This window comes from Oryzias latipes, chromosome 13 (assembly GCF_053564925.1).
Source record: "Oryzias latipes strain Hd-rR chromosome 13, Olatipes_Hd-rR_3.1".
Taxonomy (NCBI): domain Eukaryota; kingdom Metazoa; phylum Chordata; class Actinopteri; order Beloniformes; family Adrianichthyidae; genus Oryzias; species Oryzias latipes.
Window position 1 is genome coordinate 26,094,775 of NC_136249.1, and position 18,378 is coordinate 26,113,152.

Here is an 18,378-nt window from a genome sequence, read left to right on the forward strand (position 1 = left end):
AAGCACTAAAAAACTTTACCACATTATATCCAAGGTAGGGTGTATTTTTTTTGTTTATGTGTTATCCCAGAATGAGAGTAAATTATCTGCAGCTTTTCTCTGAGCGGCTGCCTGTTTCCTCAGATGTTTTTGTTGGCGTTTAAATAAATTACAACTCGGGGGTGATGCTGGATGTCGGGGGTGATGCCACACTCGTCTCGCGAGACCCAGCGAGACGAGTGTGGGGTGTCGACTTGGCGGCGCGTAAGCATTTGAACAAACATTTTCGATCTTGTTTCATTTTTCCGCCATATTAAAATATTTCCTGCTAACTAACACAACCTGTTAAGAGTATTAAGCTTCTGTCAGCCTGGAGGACCTGGAGAATTTCATTGACGAGTGTTTTAATACCTGCAACATGGTGAAGCCCAGAACCGCCACCACCACCCCCTCCGCCAAGCGTGAACGGCCTGAGGACTCTCCCGGGGCTGTGTCCTCTCCGGGCAGCGGAATGAGCGATATCCTGGATTCGATTGACAAAAAGCTCTCCAGCTTTGATGGCCGCCTCAATTTGCTGGAGATCCTCCATAGAGAATTTCAAGGTCTGCGGGAGTCTCTGGAATTCAGCCAGCAGCAGGTGCGGGAGCTCGCAGCGGAGAACCAGGCCCTCAGAGAGACCGTGAAGACCCTGAGCAATGACACCGCCCGTCTCTCCGAGGAGAACCGATCCATAAAGGAAACCCTCCTGGATCTTCAGTCGAGGAGCATGAGGGACAATCTAGTGGTCGCGGGGGTTCCAGAGGAGGTAGGAGAAGACCCCGAGGCCACCGTCAGATCCTTTTTACAGGTCCACCTGAAGCTCCCCAAGGAGGAGGTGCAGAAGATCTCCATCCACAGGGTTCACCGCCTCGGAGGAAGAAGGTCCGACCACCAGCGCCCGCGTCCTATTGTGGCTAAATTCGAACATTTCAAACAGAAGGAGTTGGTGAAGGGCCGCGGACGGGAACTGAGAGGCACGCATTACAGCGTTAATGACCAGTTCCCGGCAGAAATCCTCCGTAGAAGGAAGATCCTGTTCCCGCTGAGGAGGAAGCATCTTGCTGCTGGTTCGAGAGCGATTGTGGCCGTTGACAAACTTTACGTGGACGGCCGGCTGTTCCGGGACCCGGAGATCACCCCCTGGCTGTGCTGAAGGCTTTCAGATCCGCGCTGAGAACATCTGCGCTGCCCAGAAGAAACCCGCTAAACTTACTTCAATGAATGGAAAACCGGATCATCAATAATCCACACCTCGATCGCAGGAAAACAGTCTTTTTTTTTTCTTCGTCACCTCAGTCCCACTGATGTTTCTATTGTTGTTTTGTTGTTGTTTTCGTTTTCCCTTCTATCTCTTTTTTTCTTTCCTTTACTCTCCCCCCCCCTCTCCCCCCTCATTATATGTAAATCACCTGGAAGCAACTCATCCTCGGTAAGTATTTATTTATGCACGGAACGGGCGCGCGCACACACAAGCGCACACAGGGGCGTGCACATGCGATCCCGCACACACACGCCGACATACTGCAATCACCTCACACAGGCTCTCATAGGACGCACGCGACACGCAGCTCACATAGCCAGAAAACGTTCACGCGCACAGCGCTTCTCAATGCGGGCACGCGCACACGGACTGGTACACAAGCACTACTTAGCTTTACACCTTTTCAGTCAGAGCAGTTATGAACACTCTTAACATCGTTAGCTGGAATGTGCGTGGACTTGGCTCTGAGCCAAAGAGACTGAAAGTGTTAAATCACCTGGATGGTCTAAAAGCAGATATAGCTCTACTGCAGGAGACCCATTTATCAAATTCTTTGGATCACCTTATGTGCTGCTTACAATTTCCAGTTATATACTCTGCCAGTTACAACTCCAAACAACGAGGAGTTGCTGTTTTAATTAATAAAAATCTTAATTTTACTCATAAGGATACAGTTACTGACCCAGAAGGCAGATTTGTAATCATTAATATATCCATTCAGAATAAGGACTTTTGTATAGTGAGTATTTATGGTCCTAATGTTGACGACTCTTCCTTCTTTCACAGATTCTTCACCTCACTCTCAGTTCACTCTGACTCCACAATCATTATAGGAGGAGACTTCAACCTTGTTTTGGACCCTGAACTTGACAGACTCAGCACAGCAGCAAATCAGCGTACATGGCGATCTGCAAGTATTCTAAAGCAGTACATGAATGATCTGGGTCTCTGCGACGCGTGGCGCTCATGTCACCCAAACACTAAAGGGTTCACCTTTTTTTCTCCAGTTCACTATTCACACTCCCGTTTAGACTATTTATTAATCAGTAACTCTCTTTTAAAAAATATTCAAAGCTCCAATATCCATCCAATTATTATCAGTGATCATGCACCAGTCTCTGTAAACATTTCTAGGGAAAAATCCACACCCTCTGGTACAACCTGGAGGTTTAATACGTCTCTGTTAAAGGACCAGGAATTTCTTGAATTCTTTAAAAAAGAGTGGGCAACCTTCTTAGACTTCAACAATACTCCAGACATCCCACCGTGCGTTCTTTGGGAAACAGAAAAGGCAGTCATGAGAGGGAAAATCATTTCTTATTCAACGCACAAAAAACGCAAAGAGAAAGCAGATTTATTAGAATTAGAAAATAAAATCAAAACCCTGGAGACTGCTTATGCTGCTTCTGCACAGGAACACATTCTGAGAGATCTGAAAAATTTAAAGCTGCAGTTAAATGACATCATTAATAAACAAACACAATTTCAAATACAAAGGCTACGACTTGAAAGATTTGAAAACTCTAATAAATCTGGCAAATTTCTGGCTAATCAGCTTAAAATTAACAGAGAAAAATCATCAATCACCTCTATTATGGACCAAACAGGAAATGTCACCCATGACCCGGTCAAAATTAATAACGCATTTGAAAACTTTTATAAAAACCTGTACACACCGCAGATCAATCCGTCAGAGCAAAGTATTGACTCATTTCTTAATAATGTAAACCTACCCAGGCTAAATGAGGATCAAATCACAAACTTAGATTCTCCGCTCTCGCCGTCTGAACTTCATGAAGCTCTGTTACTTATGCCCAATGGTAAAGCACCAGGGCCTGACGGCTTTCCTGCTGAGTTTTATAAAGAATTCTGGGAACAACTGGCACCAACATTTTATAAAACTGTCACATCTATTAATGAGAGCCAATCAATGCCACCTAACATGAACTCAGCCAACATAATTCTTCTTCTAAAACCAGACAAAGATCCCACTAGTCCTTCAAGCTATCGCCCTATTTCTCTAATCAATGCAGATGTAAAAATTATCTGCAAAGCACTAGCACAGAGAATAGAAAAAATCACTCCTCACATAATTCACTTCGACCAGACTGGATTCATCAAAGGCAGACACTCGGATGATAATGTCCGTAGACTAGTTAATATAATAGACTTTGCCACCATTAAAAACCAGGAAATGACGGTACTATCGCTGGATGCTGAAAAAGCCTTTGACAGAGTTAATTGGAAGTTCCTTATTGCTGCCCTCCAAAAGTTTGGTTTTGGAGAAGCATTCATCAATTGGATCAAAATATTATATCACAACCCCAATGCATCAGTTAGAACTAATAAACAGACCTCAAACAGGTTTTTTCTTGGAAGAGGAACCAGACAGGGCTGCCCACTCTCTCCTTCTCTTTTTGCTATATTCATTGAGCCTTTAGCTGCAGCAATAAGACAGAATGAGAGCATTATAGGAATAAAAACCAAACACAGCCATCATAAAATTAGTCTTTATGCGGATGACATATTACTGTTTTTAAGGAATTTACATTCTGTAAATGAAACAGCAATGATCATAAATGAATTCTCCTCCATATCAGACTATTCCATTAATTGGAATAAGTCTGTTTTATTACCACTCAACAGGAATATGGAACAAAGACTCACAATTCCAGTTAAAACAGGAAATATCAAATATCTGGGTATCTACTTTTCCCCCAAACTATCAGAACTGGTGCAGCTAAACCACACCCCATTACTGAAAAGCATACAGGACGATCTAACACGCTGGACCAACCTGCCTTTGTCCCTTATGGGCAAGGTAGCCACGGTTAAAATGAAAATCTTACCCAAGGTTAATTATCTCTTCTCAATGATTCCCACACAACCGCCATTAAAATGGTTCAAAACATTAGACTCATCCATATCAAGCTTTCTATGGAACAACAAACCTGCAAGAATTAGTCTAAAAACTTTAAAATCTGCAAAAAACTGTGGAGGATTAGAATTACCTAACTTCCACAAATACTTTCTTGCAAATAGATTACAATACATCTTAAAATGGTTAAAAAATAATCCAGAAACCAACTCATGGTTAGACTTGGAACAGGCGTTATGTGGAAAGATCAACCTGTCACAGCTACCATTTATTAGCCAAACAGTTAAAAAACAGGATTGTTTCAAAAGCATTAATATAAATGCCACCTTAACAGCCTGGTGGGAATTTCTCAAAATATCAAAATCATCAATTCAACCGTGCAAAATGACACCCATCTGGAACAACCCGGACATCCTTATTAACAAAAAAATGATTCACTTCCCAGCTTGGCATGCAGGGGGCATAAAACAACTAGAGCACGTAATTATTGATAGAAGATTCATAACCCCCCAGGAACTTCAAGACAAACATGGAATAAATAACTTCTTGGAATATCAGCAACTTAAATCAAGTATTACTAAAAAGTATAAAATTAAAGACGACGATTTAAAGCTACCAGATGTAGTTACCACTCTGATTAATTTTTCAATGAATAGAACTCTCTCCAAAATATACAAACTTTTATGTAATTTAGATAACAATATTGCCCTTCCAACAAAAAAATGGGATGCAGATTTGAGCATCAGCACAGATGAAAGCTTCTGGTCAGAACTTTGTCTAAACACCTTTAAACTGACAAAAAGTCCAAATCTGCAGCTAATCCATCTCAAAACTCTTCACAGAATTTACTACACTGGACAGAGGATGTTCAAGATGGGTCTCAGTAACTCAGACATTTGCGAGCACTGTGATAATAATCTACCCGACAGCTACATGCACGCACTGTGGTTCTGCACTCCTGTCCAGGCTCTCTGGCAGCAGGTATGTGCCGATTTATCAGTCTGGCTTAAGGTTTCAATCACTGCCTCACCGTCACTTTGTGTGCTTGGTGACATGAGTGCCATCGATATAGAAGAAGGATTAGCATCTATCATTTTCATAACTCTTTGTATTGCCAAAAAAACTATTTTAATAAATTGGAAAAACAAGAAAAATATAAACATAAGTCAACACAGAAATCTGCTGTTTGATCATATCAGCTTGGAAAAAATGTCAGCCCAAAGCTCAAGTAACTTTGAAAGAATTCAGTCTCTCTGGTCTCCTGTGGTTGACTCCATGACTTAGGGGGTGGGGGGCTTGGTCGTCGCTGCTCCTTGCCCTTCTGCCGTGGTTTGGGGTGGGGGTCGGGGCTTCCGGTGCCTGGCGGGGGCGGTGGGGGGCTCCGTTGGTCGGGGGGTCGGGTCCGGTGCCTGGGTGGGGCGGGCTGGGGCGCTGCGTGGTCCTCTGGGCTTGGGTGTGGGGGTGCGTGGTGGGGGGGTGGGGTGGTGGTCTGGCTTGGCTTGGGGGGGTGGTCCCTTTGCCTGTGCTGGGGGGGGGTTGGCGGGGGGCCCTGCTCGGGTGGGGGGGGCCCAGCGGCGCCGGATGGGCTGCCCATCTGCACCTGGGGCTGGGATCGGCCCTTCCCTGGCTCTGGGACGGGACGGGACCACCCTCTCGGGGCCCCCGGTCGCTCTGGGTGTCACCCGCTTCGGCTGCGGGGTCTGGGGTGGGGTGGGGTGGGGGGCTTGTCGGCCCTGTCCTGTGGGGGGGGCGTTCTGGGGGGGAGGGGGGGCCCATTATTAGTACGGGTCGGGGGGGCTAGCGGGTCGGGGTCTCCGCTGAGGCAATCAGTGGTTGCCTCGGCCGGTTGGCCTCCTCGGTCCCGTCGAGGCCTGACCAGAGCTCTTCTAGGGCCGGCGTCTGGGGGTGGGGGCCTGGGCTTGCTCCGGGGGGGGGGCGACGCTTTCTGGCTCCTCTCTCTCTGTGTGGGGTGGGTGGTGCCGGGCCTGGGGTGTCGGCGCCTCCGGGGGTGGGCCCCTGGGCTGGGTGGCCCTGGCCCCTTTGCTGGGGGTGGGCTGGGGGACGGCTGTTTGACCACCGGGGGACAGTCTACCAGCTGTCCCCAACTTACCCCCTTCCTTATATAACCTCATATTAGGGTGAGGGGGTGGGGGGTCTAGCCTGCGATGCGCCTTGGGGGGGGGGCTACTTGGGAGTGGCCCCCCTCCTATGGTTGCCGTATGGAGTGGGCCCCCCCTCTTTCGGTTTTATTTGCACCTTAGACATGTAGGGTCCTTGGTAGGGGGGGTGCTTGGACATCACTGCAAGCAAGCAGCAGATGTCCTCCTGGCACCCTACCCGCCAATTTTAACCGCACCTTAGACATTTAGGGCCCCTTGGTGTGGAGGGTGAGGGGACATCACTGTGAGTAATCAGGAGATGTCCCCTTAGTGCCCTACTCGCCAATTTTAACTGCACCCCCCTTAGTACACACACCCCTCCCCCTTCAATATATACATTCAAACATAAACACACACACATGCACACAAACACCCTCTCAAACACCCATACACGCACACACATTTTACAAGGAAGGTGGGACCTGGGTCCATCTGTCCCCTACCCCTTCCCTGGTGGGGGGTGCGGGCCCCTTGGCGATGGCGGCCGTGTCCCTTGGGTGCCGGCTCCCTGGGCCCGGCGGTGCTCTCTCCGCACGGTGGGGGGGTTCATATTACACCTGAGCCGGGGGTGTTCGTGTCCCTGGGGGGTAGGTCCTGGTCCTTGCCCCTGGGCGCTGGGCCCCGCCAAACTTCCAACATGGCCGAGCCTGGTCGGGCCATATTTATAACATCCCTTGTGGGCCGCCCTTTTTTCCCCGGGGTTCCCCCCTCCTGGGCGGGGGCGGCGGGCCCCTGCCTTGCTCCTACCTGGACCAACCGTGGGCCGGGTGGGTGGCTGCCTGGAGTGCGGAGCGGGTCTCCCTTGGGGGGTCCTGGCTCGTACCTGGGGTCGGGGCGGGGGGATGCCCGGAACTCCTGGGTGGTGGTGGGGTGCTCGTCTGGGGCTGTGGGCGTCCCTCTCCGGTGGGGCCCTGCGTTGGGCTCTTCCGGCGCGGCGGGGGGCTGCTTTCCTGGCTGGGCTGGGGCGGCGCTCTCTTTCCCTCTGCGCCTCCCTGCTCTCTGGCTCTGGGGGCCTCGCGGCGGTCCGGCTGGCCCTGGCCTGGGTGGCGGTCTTGGTCGCCCGGGGGGCGGTTGTTCCCTGCCTGTTCCCGTGTGGCGTTGGGGGAATTCCGGCTGCCGCTGCTGCTGCGGCGGGGGTATGGGTGTGGGGGTGGCTGGGCGCTCCTCCTCCTTCTTTTCACATTCCACCATCCATTTTAGAAGAACATAAACACTCACCTGAGCACAGGTGTTAGCTCACCTTTGCACTAATAGTTTGCATGATTGAATGAATGAAAGATTTCACAGTAGTTGGTTTAAAGGCATAGGTATGCGTTCGTGAACACTATCTGTTTTGTGTGCATGTTGACATGTGGACATTTTTGCGGCTAGCAGGTGTGTTGATAATATTTGAGTGTGTGTGAACAGGCCCCGCCCTTTTTGTACTACATTTGAACCGTACCGTAACGATAAACAACCAGTAAACCTGTCTGCTCTATGCTGCTTCATGGTCTTACCCCCCTTCCCCTCCTATTATCACCCTCCTACCCCCCCCTCTCTCTAACGTCCCTCTCTCTTCTTCCCCTCTTTCCTTTTCCGTCCGGTCCAACACCAAAGATTTTCAAACATGATTGAAATTAATAAATTTTGGCCTCAATTACAAAAGGGGTTTATTCAGACATACCTTTGGTTTGTCTGAAGATGAATAACCCCTCTTGTTAAAATAAAATATGTCCAACACAAGAGGCCCTCAGCTCTCATCTGTTTGCCTAGCCAAAAAAAATAAATAAATAAATTACAACTCCAACACTGTCATTAGAGTGTTAACAGACAAGTAGTTAAATGATGCCCTGCGTGGGATGCATGGGCATGCATGAGTCCCTGCACATGTTGGGAGGATATGTAAGAGGAGATTGCTTTACAGTAAACAAAGATGATCTCATCATTATGCAGATTTTTTTCAGAACGCACACAAAAGATAATTAACAGAGAATGCAATAAACTCTGTATATCAGCAATGTCCTTAATCTTAGGCCACAAAACCAAAAAATAAATAAATCATGAAAGCTACACCGATTTACTCATTTTTCACATAAAACAAATACAAAAGCTTCTCTTCTATCAAACACACCAGAATATATTTACTCATTTTTGGTAAGGGATCAGAGGTCTGGAGGTCACACCAACTCCAACAGCCCAACTAAGCCTCCACCTTTTGCTCCTGAATTTGACACAAACCTAGAATTCTCAAGTATTGCAGTTCCTCAAAATGACCACTGGGGGCTACCTGATGCTAGTCCTCCACCTACAGTTGGAGGAGGCTTGGTGTGTAAATCTTGTGAATCTTGCTCCAGGCTTTTTCTTTCACAGCTCTCTTCTAATACAGGAAAAACTTGGTGTTGTATGGTTCCAGATGGACACAACCCGCAGTTGTTAATGTCTCCTCCATGAGCAATTTTCAAACGGTTGGCATTACCGTGATTAAAAAGGGACACCATTCATATGTCATTATCAAATACAAGTCCATAATTGGTCAAAGTTTAACCTGGTTAAACTTTCAATATGCGTTCAATGGACAGATGCTTTTTACGTAGAGCGCAAAAGCGGTCTTAAAAACTTGCCTAGCTACACGTGAACGCGAGAGTTTTGAAGGTGGAAGCCCGAAATGCGCATCACACCCATTTTAAAATTGCTGCATTGGCTCTCTGTGCCTGTTTGGATTTATTTTATTATTCTTTTAATGGCTTCTTGTTTAAATTATTTACTTTGAGCCCTTGATAATCTACCGTGTGAGCCCTTGCAAACCCTGAAGTCCTCCAGTGCTGGACTATTATTTGTCCCTAAAGTGAGGACCAAAACTAAGAAAAAGGAAAATTTGAAACTCTATTGGGTCCACCCATGTGGGTTCACCAGATGACAAATAGAACATATTCCTAAACTTGCTTTGCCTATGGGCCTCTCCCACAGGAGAACAATACAGCGACGTATCCGCTTCCACTAAATCCTCTGCATCCTCCTTGTCCCATCAACCACCCTAATGTCCTCTTTAAAAATAAATACTGTAAGTGACTGATTTAACTTTCCTCCCCATTATGGAAAACTAGTCTTGTCCTAAAATATTCAAAGACAAAAATCTCCAGCCTGTCACAGCAGTTTCTTGTATCTGTAATTTAATGATTTAAAAAAAAAAATCGTGGCATTAGGAAAACAGAAGCTGAAGCTGGAAAGTTGGGCATTTCTGGTCATATTTGTGTGTGTGTGTGAAGAGTGGGGGAGTTCTCTGCATATGTGTCCTCATGTGTTTACCAGAAAGAGAAAATCAAGACATACGTCAGTAACTCGGTCCAGTGGGAGCGTGTTGTTTTGAATATTTAATCTCTGGATGTGCTAAAAGCCAAGCAAACGTCAAACTGCTGAGTGGCCTCGCCACACAAATCTCTTTACGCCCGTCTTGTTTTGAGTCACTTCCTCTCTCCAGCTAGCAGCAATCACACAACAGACTGAGGCTTCATCTTGACGCGCAAATGCAGTCTGTCAGCCGAGGCGATTAGTGGCATTTCAGACAAAAACACCCTTTGCATATAATTGGTAAACTAATTGATGGTGTCAGAGATAAAATGGGTGACCAAAGGGACAAGAAATTTCTCATCTGAATTGACATTGTTGGTTATGTGAAAAGACGCCCTTTGTAAAGACAGCAGGGAAAAGAAAAGACAAAAAAAAGGAAAAATCTTTGACTTTCTACGCTATATCCTGGCAGTTTTATTTTAAAAGATTATTGTAGAAGATAAAAAAAAAATAGATGTGATTTCTCATAGAAGTGATGTATAATTTAAAGCAAAGGAAGTTATCTAATAGTTTTATCCAAGAGCACTGCCTTCCAACTATTAATTACTTCCCCTTTCCTGGGAATGAATCTAGAATAAAGAAGAGACAGGAGGTAATAAGCCAAAACAGATCATTGCACTCATGACCGAGCCGATGGCTTGGTTTGGTCAATGAACTTCCCTTATTAACCTTCAGAGCCTTCAGCCTGAGCCACAATAGGTTTTCAGGGTAGTCAGAGACTTTTAGGAGCTTTTATTTCTTTCAAATTTAGCATGTGCTAACAGTGTGTTACCTTGTCGTAATAAAAAAATATCACATCCCACACTCACGAAAAAGTCAAAACCTGAATATAACTTTAAGATTGTTTCATAATAAAATCAGACCTAAGTGTAGCGGCAAACTTCTGACAACTGTCAAACAATTTTGCGTATAATAAATCTAAATATTTAAGATTTAAAAAAAAAGAGGGTGGATAGTAAGGGCAACTACAAAAAAATTGTGATTTATTGATTTGATGTGTGTTTTCTGCAATTGATAACCTCCTCTGGGTCTTATTTAGCTTTTAAAGTCCCCCTCCACTTATCTTTTGATCTATTGTAAAATCGTCCCCGGTGCTCTTTTAATCAGGATTATGCCATTTTTAGGCAAAAAAAAAAACTTGTGTCGTTATCCAGGACTTCGTTTTTGCAGAGCAGCAGTCCTTCATGAGAAATTCGCCTCCGGGTTGTGGGCAGGACTGTTGCCAAGTGTAAACCTGCACTTCCCATCATCCTTTTGTTTACACTCTTTTCCGCTACAGCTCCTCACATCCCCAACTTAACATTACTGGTGTAACAAATATGCCAATTAATATTGGACCCATCCAGCCTTACAGTTTTGAGCCAGATGCCAGCTCAGATGATCCATCACCCATTAAAGTCTTTGAAAACAAAGACGTACAGGGATCTATTTGTCTCCAGATGGATGCATCAGAATGGAGCGGAGCAGTGAGCTTCTACAACTACAAGTTTTGTCCAACTGCATTTTTTCTTCTACTCATTCATTACATTTTAAATAAAGAAATACTCAGAAATGCACTTTTAAGCTTAATTTTCTTAATATATGTCCTCCATTGTCAGAAAATTGCCACAAGGATATGTTAAAAACACAAAAAACATGTGTTTTATTTGAGTGGGTCTGTAAATAACCAACTCTGACTGAAATGTAAATTGACGTGTCAGACACAACACTACATGTCTGATGTCAGAATCCTCCTAACACTGCTGTGGTTTGGAGCTTAAATTTTCGGCATAACGAATATCTACGTTTTGACATAAGACAAACTCCAATGTTCTCCCAACAGTGTTTCTGACACACAGAAAGCAGTTTCAAAATGATAAAATAGATGAAGATTAGGATTTCAATTAGGATTCTTAAAGAGTCTAAGATTCTCCTCCAGGTAATCAGGGTGGCTTTTTTGGACATTCATCGCTGTGTTAAAATAGACTTCATGAAAAAGGCTGCAGCTGTCAATCTCAAGACATTTTGGGCAATGAAAGGAATTTGAAATAAATAATTTATCTTGCATTATGTTGTATAACTTGGAGGACAGACTCATTTTCAATCCATGCAAAAAGGAATAAAGACAAAACAAAATCAGAAAGAAATTACTTTCCTGTGATGCAGCACAATTTCTTGCCCAAGTGTCTCTAGTAAAAGTCGTGCAAATAAAAACCCAGGCCAATAAAACCTGCGTTCACAGTGTAAAGTGCTTTTTTATTGTGGGTTTGTATCAGCAAGGTTTATGTCTCACACAGTTGATCCGATCACTCAAAGTAGCTTCATAAAAACATTTTTAAAAACCTTTCAAAGATCACAGACTTTTCCAAAAATTAAACCAAAATGCCTGAAGGTGTTTGTTTAATTTTTCATGAATTAGAAAGGATAAAACCGTCTTAAGAATACCATGTCTCTGCTCTACTGTATTTTTCATTTTACATTGGGCTTCTGTCATCAATTCCTTGGCCAGCCAGGTGTATCCAGCACTTGATTGTTGCAACAGGGCGTCTGCAGGCTTTTATGAGGTGTTAAAAAGTGATGAATTCAAATTAACAGACTTATGGCCGTTAAAAGTGTTAAACTTGTTTTTAGGCAACATTATACATGAGGATATCTTATTCTTATTTTAAAAATATATCTGCCAATGTTTTCTTTTGACTACTTCAATGTCAGCTTCAGCAAATTTGGTCAGATAAGAAGAAGCATATCATATCTGACTTCTTCATAGCTTCAAATATTAGTCAGTTATTATCATGGAAACATGTACACTTCTAGGTGGAGGACCCAGCATTTGAGAACTCCCCATAAGCCCCGAAGAGTTTAAGGGGCAGACTTATATTTTGGGTTTTAAAAACACAACATGAAAAACATTGTCGCACGGGAAATTAATTGAATTTAAAAACGGAATTCAGCGCGCACAGCTTACTTTACCATTATCACCTTTCTGTGCCACTGCACCACCACTAACACCATCACCGCATAGTCACAACTCCTGCAACCCCACCTTACCTCCAGGTGACAAGGTTGTATGCACTGTAGGCAGAGGCACTGTGTAAATACTACGTTAAAATAACGAAACCATGTTCATAATCCGATTTTAGATTAACACATTTCTTTTAAAAAATAGCTCTTTGTTCAGATCAACCAGGCTGGGCTATTTATGTTGATGTTTGTGAGAGCCTTAATCCAGCCTTGTGAAGTCATATCAGCAGGAGTTTATATCCCTGATTTAAGTTTGTAATGCATCCGCACATCCTGGTGGGAATTCTTTCCAGTGTGCTAAAATTGTCCTATTTGCTGCAAATTCATGTATGTGTTTTATTATTATTATTCTCATAGTGGAATATAATTTGTGAACTCTGTTGTCTACAGCATAACACATTGTCAGCAGATAAATGGCTTTTTTAAAGATGATCGTATTTTCAGAAGCGAAGCGTGAGCTGTGTGCTGCATTACTCTGACATGCTTTGAACCTCTGACTCTGGAATTCTTCATCATGGCAGCATCAGAAAAGTAAAGAACTCCTACATAAATGTATTTTTGGTTCACAATAATGGATAAGTCATTATAAAATGTACAAACAGTACCTTTCTCAGAGTTCATCTCTGTGACTGTCTTATTATTTTAAAGAAATGCTCGGACCAAATGGTTTTAAGGGCTCTCTGAGAGTTATAGGCTCTTAGCAGATCCTGAAGTACCTATGAGGGTCACTCTTTAGTTGCATTCACATGATTAATACGATTGTTCAAATAGTGTTAGAGTAAAACTAAAGGCTGGCAGACAAGAAAACAGTAAGTTTTGAATCCTAAAACACAGCTCAGAATGAGAGTTTATGACTGTTTTGATGAGGCACAAAAAAATAAACTAAAATACAAGCCTAAGATAATTTTTATGAAACATAAATATTCAAAATGAAATGATTGTTGAAAATGTATTTTGTTTCCCCATCAAAAAATGTTGTATGGCGTATATATGCCATATACTTGTATATAGTGCTTTTCTACCTTCCCATGCTACTATTACTATTATGCTACATTAACACCGGCCTCGGAAATGGGCCTTCAAGTGGCCACTTCCAATGAAAAATCTATGTAAACCCATGTAAATACGTGTTTCAGGCTTCAAAACTCTTGCGTTCACGTGTCGCTACGCAAGCTTTTAAGTCTGGTTTGGGGCGCTATGAAAAATTAAACCAGTTAAACTTTGACCGTTCAGGGACTGGTAAGTGCCGTGTGGGTAGCGTCATTTCTGATTCAATTATTATGAAGGAGAAATTAATAATTGTGGTTTGTGCCTAGCTGTAACTATATGACACCAAGTATTTATATATCAGAATAGAGCTATGAAAAAAATTGCACCCCTTTGACATTTTGCACTAAGCCTCTTCCAACAGTGAGTGCATGCGCTAGTATCGGGTTACGACAGACCTTTGTTAACACTGTATTCAAGAATGTCCGTTTGGCGGATTCTTGAACGCGCGTCACATGTGTGTGAGTTGGTAGTATAAAGAATAATATGAACAGGCCTGAATATGAACTGTACCCGACTGCACAACTTTCCGTTGTGCTCTATTTGTGTGACAAGATTTTAAGTAGTTTATCACAGCTGCCAAATGTCAACATTTCCCACGGTTTCTTATTCAAGCTGCAAGAAGGCAGAAATGAGATTGCATTTTCAAGTATGACAGTTGGTAGAGTAAAGAAGTTAACCAAGCACGTGTTTTAGTCTTTTCATCATGTTTTATCATCCGTTAATCAGGCGTATCACAAAATTCAAAACCCATGATTTGAAATGCTTCTCATTTTTACTCGGCATTGAGGATGTAACAATCAGGTTAGTGTGTGTGCTTTGGCAACAACACTTACTTTGACACCAGGGAAAAAGCTTCAGAACACACGGCTGGACATGGCACGAGTTTGATCATTACATGCTCTGCAGCAGCCTGGAAGTGCGCCCGAGTCACCTTCTCCAGCACTGAGGCCAACGTGGCCACGTCACGTGCTTTTGTGCTGGGGTCTCCGCCTGCTGTGTCCAGGATGTTCCCTCCGTGAACCATGAGCAGCAGCACGTGGGTCTTACACTTCATCTGCAATAGAACATGAAGAATATCTTCTAACAGGGAAAGAATAGACACTTTGTCATAGAATTATGGCTGAATGGGAAGTGAAACAACCAATCTCTTACCTCTGAACCCTCCATCCCTTCCATGCTGCTCTGAGGAGCACAGTGTGGACCTCCCAACTGGTACAGCCCCTCTGTATTAGAAAGATAAAGGATAGGAGATGGAGATGGAAAACAGCGGTGAGACAGGTCACTGCAGGAGATACATCACCTAGAGACACAGATAATGTGAGCCTAAATGGATATCGATCAGTGAATATGGTCAATATTACTAATGCCTCTTCATCTCTCTTCATTGCCGCTCCGAACTGCACCATAGCTTAGTATCCTTGAGCCCGAATGGAATAACCATAAGATTCAGTCAGTCAACAACAGCAGTGATTGTTTCTGTACTGCAGCATCTATAGTAGTCTCTCATTAGATTATCTCATGATAAAAAAAAAAAACAATTTCTTTCATGTAGAAAAACTCTTGTGGTAAAAAAAAAAAAAAAGGAAAACTAAAGAAGCTCTCCCTCTGTGTGAGGTTAGACATTTCATGGGAACCTGGCCAAACTCATTAGCCTCTCCAGAAGCCTCTGCATGCCGTGTCATCTTATTCCTGAGCCTTCTTCATCTCTTTCTATTTTCTCTCCAGGCTCACGCTGGAGCTCTGCTTCTTTCTTGGGCTCATTGTTTGTTTGGCCTCCTTGTCTGGGACCCACTGTCATGCGAGGCTCTCACAGACTCTTTCGCTGTCGGCTCCCTTCAGCTCCATTCCCAGCCTACAGCGTGACCCCGACTGCCTGCTCGTCTAGAACAGAGGAGCTCACAAAGGGGACTCCGAATACAAGACTATTTTTAGAAACAAAGTAACAGAAAATCAATGCGGAGAATCTTTTTTTTCCTTTTTTTTAATGCTGTGGGGAGGTACAGGAGAAAAAGAGACTAAACTAAAAAGATTTAAAAAAGGAAACATCTGTGTGCTTCCCAGATGTTTGTGACTCATTTTAGGGATTCATTATTACATTATTTTTAATCTGTGATAGCTGAAGAGTAACTTGATAAAGGTATCATCATAAGAATATACACTTTTTTTAATTAGTATTTTTGTATATATATAGTTGATCTCTGATTGGGAGATTTATCTAAAATGATTCTGAAGCAATCGATCAGTCAAATGGCATCAACCTATTTCAAAATAAATTCATGGTTCAAAAAGTAAGATTTGCTTTGGTTTTTGACACCAAACACTGCAAGTTGATAAGCACAGAGAAACTTAAATCAATTTTGTGACATTTACTCTTTACTCTTTAAATAAAAAATTCTTAATTATGAGGATTTTATTCTTAATCTGAGTGTTGGACCTCCGTCAGATCACCAAACCTTGTAGTTTTGTTAAATGACCGGCTATGCGATACAACCAAGTGTGACAGATGCTAAAGTGTTTTTACCTGTGAGCATTTGACAGCCATCTTTCACTTCAAAAACTAATCGCCGTCTTAAAATAGCGAGCAATGTCAAAATAAAAGGATAATCGTAAAAATACAGCCACAGCATATTAGACATGAATTTGGAAGCCAACCAAAGAAACAAAAATATTTCAATAATAAATCAGAGTTTTTGTTTGTTAGGTTTTGTCTTAAATGTTATCCATTTAACAATGGAGTGAGTAGGAACCGACTTGATTGTGTAAGTAACTCTCTTGTGATCACTTGATGAACTGACGTGGATTTCAAGAGTGCTTCATCTGCCAATCAAGGAGTTAGCCCAGGACTAAAACAATCCATTTTAACATTTTAATTTTTGTTTCATTCGTCAGATTTAACTTTTCCTCCCCAAATGTTCAGTTTTTTTCTATTTGTTTTTTATTTCTGTGCATACTTTTTTGGCTGAAAAGATCGACAGTGGCACAAAAGGATGCCACAGCACAGAAGAGCCACATCAGGCCAGAACTCAGAAATTCACTTGCACCTGAAGGACGGCGAAAACCCTCTTGAAGTAATAAAGTGCACTTGTTGAACAGAGATGGTTTTTGAAAGCCGAGTCAAGAAATCCATGTCAAACTGTAGAAACCTTCTCTAAATGGAGGCAGGGGTCTGACAGATTTTTAACTCACATGGGCAATCCTGCTTTGCCATCTTTGCCCAGAAAACTAGAGTTCCATTTAAAAGCTGCTACGCACAACAAAACAAGACAATTTTTTCACTGATTGCCCTTTATTAGTCATTTTGAGTCTTTTCTTGCATACTGACCCTTTCCAAAAAATTAGAATTTCATGGAAAAAGTGTATTCATTTCCATAATTCCATTCAAAAAGAGCACAGAATCATGGCCCAGTGTTCAATTGATTTTTAATATTTGTCTTTACATAAATTGGTTTTCCAGCTCATAAACCCACAAAAACAGATTTTCAAAGATATTTCTGTTGAGAAACCTGCCCAAATTCTGCATGACATGAATGTTTTAAACCTCTGACTCTGGAGTCCTTCATTATGGCAGCATCAGAAAAGTAAAGAACTCCTACGTAAATGTATTTTAGGTTCACAATAATGGCTAACTCATTATAAAGTTTACAAACAATTACCGTACCTTTCTCAGAGTTCACCAACTAATCATGTATGAAACTCAAAACGCCTGTAAAGGTTCCCCAGATGTTATTAAATTGGTTCAGTTTGGTTCAATATGGGGAAGACTTCAGATTTGACAAACAGCCAGAAGACCATTATTGATCCCGTCTATAGTCTATATAAGCCACAAGAGTTCATAGCTAAGGAGGCTAGCTGTTCACAAAGCGCTGTGTCTAAGAGAACTTTAATTTTAATGGAAGGGCAAAACGTTGTAGGAGAAGACGCAGTAGCAAAAGAGACAACTGTGGGCTTCAGTGGATTATCAAAAAGACAAGATTCAAGAACCGGCAGACATCCAGAAAGAGTGGAATGAGGCGGAGAAAGAGCTTCAAAAACCACATTCAGGAGATGGGCTACAACTGTCGAGTTCCTCGGGTCAAGACACTTCTGAGCCTGGGCCAAGGATCTCAACTGGCCCAATGAGAAGAAGGACTGAACTGGTGGCCAGTGGTCCAAGTAAAGTGTGCCTTTCATTTAGCAATCCAGATCCAAGGGTTTGGAGGAAGACTGGTGAGGAGCAGAACCCTAGATGCCTAAGGTCCAGTGTGAAATCTCTGAAGTCAGACATGATTTGAGCTGAAATGTCCAGTGCTGGTGTTGTCAGGGACTGATGGTGTGGGACCCAATATGCACGGGACCAGGAATGGTGACAGAAACTCAACATTTAATAAATAAACAAGAACATGACCAAAAACCATGGAGAACCAAAAAAAAAGGGTAGCAAAGCTGAGCAGATGAACTGAAAACCAGACACTGAAATAGATTAAAGGTAATTGACAGAAATGAAAACAGCTGTGGATGATCAACATGAACCTTTAAGGGAAACAACTCAAACATGACCAAAACAAAGAACACAACTGCAAAACCAAACTAAAGCACAGAATCCTACAGATGTTAGCAATCTATGCTTTCTTTAATCCAAAATCACTGCACGTCTACCAGAATGATTGACAGGACTTCGTGATTCTTTCTGCAGAGGATCTGAATGG

At 43.0% G+C, this 18,378-nt stretch overlaps 1 protein-coding gene across 8 annotated transcripts in view; it reads right to left on the reverse strand.

Moving 5' to 3' along the window:
* The window catches only part of pitpnm3 (PITPNM family member 3), a 125,167-nt gene that overhangs the window by 46,088 nt on the left and 60,701 nt on the right, over positions 1 to 18,378 (reverse strand). For all 8 annotated transcript variants that reach the window (XM_023961426.2, XM_078929756.1, XM_023961427.2 and 5 more), the window contains 2 exons: positions 14,846 to 14,916; positions 14,527 to 14,747 (listed from right to left, as the gene is read on the reverse strand). In XM_023961426.2, the coding sequence (XP_023817194.1) occupies positions 14,527 to 14,747; positions 14,846 to 14,916 (292 nt within the window). The remainder of the gene's footprint in view (positions 1 to 14,526; positions 14,748 to 14,845; positions 14,917 to 18,378) is intronic.